Genomic DNA, 8,787 nt, shown 5'->3' with positions numbered 1-8,787 from the left:
GATTCCTGCTGTTCGGAAACAGGTAGCGAGGAAGTCAAACACGTCAGCCTGAAATTGTATATTTCGAGGATCGCACCGTACAAAGGGGGACATCCTCGTTCTCTTATGACGCGTCACTTCACGATAGCGAAGTAATCATTGGAAGTATTACCCCTTGACTTTTGACTAAACACAATACAACAGTTTAGGGTTAGTACGAGAAGGACCTAACGCTCACTTCCATAGAAATTAGTGTATTACGTGGCTTACTTAGGCCTAGTCTAGTTATCCTGCAAATATGCTTCACCCATCCCACCAATCGTTTAGCCTCTACTTATGTAATGGGTTTTGTAAATAGTCTACGTTTAATACTTCTAATTAGTATCTAAACATTTGATGTGACGGGTGCTAAAAATAAGCAGGATAACCAAACTAGGCCTAAGTCATACTCGTAATACTTAAATTCTATGGCTGAGATGGCTGAGGTACCTTGCCACATTATAATTAAAGTGGTGCAATTGTGGTCAAAAGTAAATTCTATGGCTGAGGTGCCTTGCCACGTCACCTCCAACGTGGATGCATCTTTGCAAAAAACAACACATGCATGCTAACTTGGGTGGCTTTCTCAAGTAGTAGTAGGGGAACCCAAATTGTTAATGACTTAACAGGTAAATAATATGTGAAAGGTCTATAATCATAACTCAAATGCAAAATTGTAAGCATGTTTATGTCCCTTAAAAAAGAGGCGTGTCACACACTATGATTAAGTGGTGCAATTGTGGTCAAAAGTAAATTCTATGGCTGAGGTGCCTTGCCACGTCACCTCTAACGTAGATGCATCTTTGCAAAAAACAGCTGCATGCTAACTTCGGTGGCTGTCTCAAGTAGTAGTAGGGGTAATCCAAATTGTTAATGACTTAACATGTAAATAATATGCAAAAGGTCCGTAATCATAACTCAAATGCAAAATTGTAAGCATGTTTATGTCCCGAAAAAAAGAGAAAGCAATGAAATGTTCCATCCCCAAGCTAAATCCATATTGCATATAAAATAAGACCCAACCCCTTAATTTGTTAGACAAAACAAAGCTCATTACTTCATCGACTTCACGGCTGAACTAAAAACTGCTACTTCTTGATTATTTTCTTTTTTGGTGCTGCCTCCTTCTTCCTAATTGTTGCTCTTCCCTTCCTTGTTCCTGTAGTTAGAGGAGGATGCGCACCATCTCTCCTGATCCTAAGCGTAGCAATGAAAACACATTCTGGAGCTGGTAGTCCACCACGATCTTGTTGGTTGCTGATAGCCTGACAGAAAATTCATTATTAAACAACTAGATTTTTTTTATACAAAGGAACAGACATAACAAGGCTGGCTTATTTTCATACATCTTCTCATAAATGTATGCATGACAGAGGTTCTTTATTGGCTACAGCGAGTAGGCTGGATATCCTAAAATTTAGAGGATGATTAGTTGAAGATAGATTAGTAGACACAAAAATTTACTACAACAATTATTCTAGTCTACCTAGGTGCTCGTGGAACCGGCTTGTTGGTTATTAGTCCCTGTAAACCTGAAGGAAGGCTACGCTTCCTATAATGTGGATGATGAGAAATGACCATTCCATAATAATTAGGGGCTGTTTGGCAACAGGGTGTTAAAATTTAACACCCGTCACATCAGATGTTTGGATGCTAATTAGGAGTATTAAATAGGTTAATTACAAAACTAATTGCACAGATGGAGTGTAATTCGCGAGACGAATCTATTAAGCCTAATTAGTCCATGATTTGACAATGTGGTGCTATAGTAACCATTTGCTAATGATGGATTAATTAGGCTTAATAGATTCATCTCGCGAATTAGCACAGGGTTCTGCAATTAGTTTTATAATTAGCTCATATTTAGTTCTCCTAATTAGCATCCGAACATCCGATGTAACACTGTTAAAGTTTAGCACATCGTATCCAAACACCCCCTTACTTGTAGGCGATAATTATGGGCCTGATTGGTTCACTACCAAAATTTTAGCATGCTAGAGATTTGGCAAGCCAATATTTTGGCCATTGTTTGGTTTGTTACCAAAATTTAGCAACCTCTCCCACTTATCTTACCAAAATATCGGCAAGTTTCTTGTCCAACTTTTGGCTTGGCAAAACTTTGGCATGCCAAAATTTGGCAACAAACCAATCAGGCTCTATATTGCCTTAGGTATGATATAGCATGACTACATGTAATTCTTCTAGTTTGATCAACATATACAACTAAAATTTTGAACCAGGGAGCCAAAGCAACCATACTATTTGTACCAGCATCACACCTGAGCCTTCTCAGACCATCATTGATTTCTTTTCCAGGCAACAACCAATAAACTTAGTTTTGTCTATTTTTTGATGCCTCATCTCCTCGATAAAATCATCGATCCATAGCAGTGATCAGGAATCAGATTCACAATGGTCAAACCAATCAACCTTGTCATCGACACATGTCCTATTGCTTCCAGATCCACAGAAAAACCCACCATGGTGCATCTCAACACTGAATTCATCATCATCAGGGCCTCAATGACAAAATAATTGGGTGCAACAAGCACAACGTATCGCAAATAGTTTATACAGATCAAATCTAATATGCCAGCACATCCACGGGCATGGCCATGCATCAATTACTAAAACCATAGTGAGCTAATTACCATGGCCATCACTAATCAAAGAACAAAAGCACTCACCGTAGGCAGGAGGCAGTGAACCTGCCGCTCCACGCACAGGAGCCATTTGATTTGTGGCCGCCGCCGCCAATGCTGTGCAGCCGTGAACTTCTTTTCCGTCTGGCCTGATGCGGTTATAGCTCCTCGCGCGATCTACCGATGGTGCCGGCGTCCTTGCCGCACGTATATGATATAGAAACTGAACAAAAGGAAATAAATGTGCGGGTGATTTGTTAGATACAAGGGGTGTTTTTTGCAAAGATCCATCCACATTGGAGGTGAGTGGCAAGGCAGCTCAGCCATCGTTTACTTTTAACCACAATTGCACTACTTTAAACATAATTGTGACGCGTTTGAGCATTTTACAAGAACTATGACCTAGTTGCACTCACCGTACAAGTTGTTGTACTTGGCATGTCATTTACTCAACCAAATATTGTCCATGGTCATGGTTGGCCAATAACAAAATTTGGCCTAAAACGTTGCAGAGCGAGCTAAAATCAAGACTAAGTCTCTTAATTGTATATCGTTTTAGCATAAATCTAAAATGGAAGGAGTAACTAATTGTATGGATGGATGGTAACCATACAAAAATATATCAAAACATTGAGCATGACACGTGGAGTCACATGTCATATGCTTTTTAGTGTCAAACTATTTAACACTAGTCTTGATTTGCAAATATTGAATTGAATTTATAACGAATTTGCAACCAGATATATGGCTTAATAAATCTTTTAACTGAAAATTGGTAATACAAGAAGATGGCATATCATGCTCTCTGCTCATTGCGCATGAGCACAAACCAAAGTTGTCTGGGTGTGAACAAATCTAGACTCTTAACCAAACACTTCCTGAATAACCGGGACAATGCTAAATTTTGGCATGGCCTCACAAGAGGGTTGAACTAAATGTACATTGGAAGATCAGTGTGCTTGGTTTAGTGCCAAGCTAGCCAAATTAGATTTTAACTATAATTTTGACCATCATCTGCTTGGATGTTAAATTTGTTTTGACCGCTTCCTTGTTTGTCACTTAGTTCATTTTGGTGGTTAAAGTCGGTAAAATATATGGCCACAAATTTATAATGTCTAAAATTTGGCTTGCTTAGGAGGTGGCACAAACCAAACACATCCCAAACTTATAGTGAGCCTGCAATTTTTCTCAGCAACCCACCAACTATATGAAGAATAGTGAATGTGGCATGGATAGGAATTCCTCAAAATGAGTTGGAAAAAATCATCTCACTTCCTAACAAATGACAAGGTTTTGTATGAAGCTCGTGAAAGGAAACTAATCATATAAGAATTTAAAAGTTTTGTTTCTTTAACAAGATAGTTGCATAACTTCTAATCGACATGAAAATACCATATCCATGTTGATTTGTTGTTTGCTTATGATGGTCAAGTTTTGGTAGAATTCCAAACGAAAGTAAGAAAAATGTGGTATTTATGATACCTGTAACCGATATCATAAGATGCGCATGTATTTTTATAGAAATGTAGAAGTGTTTGTATTGTCTTGAAAGAAAAAAATCATGGCATGTCTAGTAGTCTTGATGACACTCCTTCAATATATATTTTTTTAAACTGGACACTCCTTCAATATGAGCCAGCCATGGTGGAATTTCTGACTATTTTCAACAAAATTGTTACAAAATTATAATATCGTTTAGTAAATTTTCTTGGTCAAAACTTAATTGTGTATTTTCAGTACGAATATTAATTAATTAACACACGATCTTCTACACTGAACATATACGCGTTGCAACGCGCGGGCCAACATGGATAGTCACGGTTGGGACTTCGGAGTTTTCGTGGCCAGGCTTCGAGCGGAATCGGAGCTTCTGTGGGAGTGGTACACGGGCGACCGAATCGTGTGCCGAAACAACCCAGGTCGGTTCACTCGCCCTGACGCATCGCCACGCGCGAGAGGCAACGAGTCGGTCGAGGACTCGCGACTCGTCGTCCGCCTCTTCCTCCCCGTCCCCGGCCGTCCCCTCCCCGCAGCACCGCCACCAATCCAACTCCAATTCGTCCTCCTCGTGGTCGCCGCGCCCAACGCTGCAGCGCAGCGGGGAGAGAGCTGGCGGCTAGGAGAAGGAATTGGATCGCGGAAGCATGAGCTTGGTCGCCGGCGCCTCTCGCCGTCGAGCTCGAATCGGGAGATAAGAAGAATCTGCGGGGGAGCCTCATAGAAGATGGCCCCGCAACCGCAGGAGGATAAATCAGACCGCCCTAGCGGCGGCGGGGGTGCCGGCGCACCGAGGGAGCAGGAGCGCCGACCGTCTAAGGCATGGGGAATACTCATCTTCGGCCTCATCGGCGCCACCACCGCCACTTTCGCGGTGGGCACCCTTATGCTTATAGTTAGTTAGAATTTCTTGAGGATCTTATCCACATGATCGCGTCCTGAATATCTGGCAGTCTAGCTTGCTTTTCTAGTTCCCGTGGTTAGCCTAGCTTTGCGCCTCTACCTATGGCTTAGTTACAATTTGCTTAGCCGTCGGTCAATTTGGTATCCGGTGATCCAGTTTTATCATTTGCAAGCCTACGATAGTAACTTGCTAGTGTGAAAACCTTATGCGTAGGCAGGAGCCTTGCTTAACATGCTTGTAGTTTGGTTTCTAAGATTTGCCCAGTAATGCGAAGTGGTCAGCAATTTGGGTGTTATGGTATTTGTGATATCTACTTGCTCTGGGTTCTTTTGTTTGTTGTATTATTTAGCTGTGGTGCAGATTTCATGTATTTGACCTTTTGTTTCTCATTCCTGTGAAACTCCAGATTACTCAAGTTCGCAGAAGTGTGGACTGGTTCTACACTCAGGTACTATGTTTTGTTACTGGTTACTAATTTGTTAGTTGTCCTAGCGCTAGCGCAAACTCATGTTGTTATTTTAATGAGGGCTCCAAGGAGAAAAATATATATATCCTCAGTTGTCGATTTTTAACTTGTCTCAAGTGCAATGCAATTGATTGAAATCTCAAAATCATGTTCGGGTCTGTCTATGGTCATAATCTATTCTATTCGCTTGATGTTTGTAGGCAAAAATAGAGGATTGTTAGGTGAATATGATGTTGCAGCTATAATTGTTAGTTTTCCCCTCTTATGAACCATCCTTCTATGCTTAATATTGACTATGTGTCTATGTGAGGCTTTTAATAATATATTCTCTAGATGATTACAATAGGCCAATAGGGTTTGGTTCCCATCAGGCCTTCTTCCCATGATCAATTCCACTTAGTCAAACTATTTGCAAAGGGAAAAAACGTTTTTTCTGCTGTCTTTCGGCTCCCTAATATATGCCAAGAAACCCATTGTTTGAGGAGGTTTTTGATGAGCCCTCTGTCTCGGGAAGTCATAGAGTCAACTAAAATTTCGTGTTTGATCCATTTTCATTTGTTCTGTCCTACTCTTATACTTGATTGTATTGACTATTTGAAACTAGACTTATATGCTCCTTTTTCCTTCAAAAGCTAAATAAAATGCAAACGACATCATCTTGGAGGTATACAAGTAACAACTCAAGTCGTGGAAGTTTCAGTGAGGAAGCTAAGAAAAGATATTATCAGCGTATGCAGCAGGAATATGAGGAGGAACAAGAGAGAGTTGTAAGTTTATACATATATTCGTAATCTTGTTTTTTTGTTGTATATCCAACGCAAGTGTGGTGCTTTTATCCTGAATGCATAGCTGGAAATTTGAGATTACTCTTGCTGCTACCATACATATGTTACTGTTAAGCTTCAGAACCTAAGTATGCATAACTTACATCAATACTATTTTATTACTTTTAGCCTGACAGCATGCTGACTTTTTGTCTCCTTAATTTTTCTCAGCAAAGAATAAGGCACATGCAAAGTGTTTTCAACAGAGAGAGGAATAAATTTAGGAGAGGTTATGAAAGTTGGAGGGAGAATGGCCCACCTGGTGGCTACAATTACATCCCTCGGGATGATTGGTATTGGCAGACTGACACTTCTCACTCGGAACATAAAACTAGACGGACTTATACACCGGCAGGACCTAGGGTTTATCCTATGTCACATCATTATGCAGTTCTTGGTCTTGACAGGTAGGTTCAATTTTTGTGCTCATCTGTTAATCTAGTTATTACATGGTAGACTGTCTGGACTCATGGTCAGTCCTTGTCTCTAATTACATATTCCTGAGTGATTCAATTGATTTCCTTTGCACTTAATTTATCAAGAAATGCTATCTTGTAACACAGCAGTTTCTCTTTACATTTTTGTACGATCTTTACCTCATTTTTCTTGTGGCACAACAACTTTCCTGTACATTTTTTGAAAGTCCATTGTTCTTGATTTGAAGGAAGAAATTGTGATCTGAAATTGATTTTTTTGGACAAAATGATATTGCTATCCCTAGTTTCGATGAATCAACTGCCTTTGTTGAATTTTGAAAAAATATCTACTGCTTGCTAGATCTCGTACAGTTATTATATTTTCTCGTGACAAATCGCATTTCTTCCTTTGTAGATCACGAGCAACACCATATACGGATGCAGAAGTAAAGGTAATGCAATCTTTTATCAGCCGTACTATTGTTTTCTTGTGCCCTGCATTTTCGTATTTATGAACTTGTTGTCTCACCTAGCACGATCAGCTGGAATTTACAGTAGTTGAGCAACTTTCCACCACAACTCTTTCTTTACAAATCAAATATCTAACTACTCTCAATCCCTAAAAGTAGCTATCTGCAAGTTTTACCCATTTAAATCTTATTGGACCTTTTGGACAGTGAAGGTTTCCATGGGATTCACATTTCATTAAATGGTTGAGGTTACTGCTTTTTACAAAGCATCTAGTTTTTCTTGACAAGTTCATTAACAAAATCATTCATCTTTCACTTTGTTTCAATTTTATAAAAGGAGTTGATTATGAGACCAACAAGAACCATGTGTTTTAATAAAAGGGGTTGAACTGTTTTCTCATTTTCTTTAATCAAGAGACAGTGGATTACCGAAATACTTATGCACTCTTTTGTCTCCCAACATTTTCATTTGATAACCAGTCTACTGGAAATTCCTTGGGGCCTACACACAGTTCTTTAGTTAGTTACTAGATGGATTATCGGGTTGATTCATATTATCAACCAAAAATAATAGCTACATTTGTGAATTCAAAGGGTGAAGGATTTATACAGTATAGTGATAATGAGGCACAGTATATGGGTAGTACGATCCCAAAAATTGGCAGGATTTTGGGTTTTGGGGTACACATATCATCATTTTATCTATGTGGTCTTGTTATCTGACTAAGGCTTCACCTGCTGCAGACTGCTTTTAGAACAAAAGCAATGGAGGTTCATCCTGATCAGAATCAAGATGATAGAGGTGCTTCAAACATCTCCTTTTGTTGATGGACACCTTGTTTCTTCTCATGTGGTTGATTCCTAGTGCAGTTGCTAATACCATGAACATTTTTTCTGTCGCAGAGGGTGCAGAAGAGAAGTTCAAGGAGGTCGTCAAGTCTTATGAAGCAATAAAACTGGAAAGAAAAAATGGTGTCAATTGATGCACCCGTCCAGTATGATCGCAGCATCCGAGGAAGAGTGGAATCAGTTGTAACTTGCCCTGTACATGCAAGCAGCTGATGCCATCAGGTTATTTGAGATGGGTTCTGCTGTTGTTGTTGAGGGCCTGTAGCGCAAATCTTGTGCCGGGTAGACTAGGTAGGATAAGGGGCAAAGGATGTGTTATTGTTCACTTAGCTAGTAAGTTGATGAGCTCACGTGCATAAATTCCATAAACTGGACAAGGTCGAGCATTTTTGTTGCCACTTGCGTTGGGACTTGGGAGTATGTACCCGCTGCTGTATACTGGTGATTTGTTTTTTTTTATAAAAAAACCATGATTTGTTTTTTTATTTGGTGGGAATTGACACCTGATCAAAACATCTGTACTGTATATTGTTTTCGAGTCACTTGGCTGGCAACTCAATTGTAACTTCCCCTGCGTATACACGCGCGCGATCATTCTAAGCTCCACGTATGCCCTGCTTATGTTCAATGTTACTGAATTCCTTCTATTCTGCATGCATGAACTAAACAATATGGCGGAGAGAGTATTATTGGAAAAAAAA

The 8,787-nt window shown here is 39.8% G+C and overlaps 1 protein-coding gene across 1 annotated transcript; it reads left to right on the top strand.

The window, feature by feature from the left end:
• The first annotated feature begins 4,572 nt into the window (after positions 1-4,572).
• On the top strand, positions 4,573-8,664 carry LOC101754853. The gene is made up of 7 exons (XM_004981849.3): positions 4,573-5,031; positions 5,468-5,509; positions 6,160-6,294; positions 6,523-6,758; positions 7,183-7,219; positions 7,982-8,039; positions 8,141-8,664. The coding sequence occupies exons 1-7, from the start codon at positions 4,885-4,887 to the stop codon at positions 8,218-8,220; spliced, it is 735 nt and encodes a 244-aa protein (XP_004981906.1). The 5' UTR covers positions 4,573-4,884; the 3' UTR covers positions 8,221-8,664.
• The last annotated feature ends 123 nt before the right edge of the window (positions 8,665-8,787 follow it).

Source organism: Setaria italica, chromosome IX (genome assembly GCF_000263155.2).
Source record: "Setaria italica strain Yugu1 chromosome IX, Setaria_italica_v2.0, whole genome shotgun sequence".
Classification (NCBI taxonomy): domain Eukaryota; kingdom Viridiplantae; phylum Streptophyta; class Magnoliopsida; order Poales; family Poaceae; genus Setaria; species Setaria italica.
Note: the sequence above shows the minus strand (reverse complement) of the source record. Positions and strands in the feature narration are given on the sequence as shown.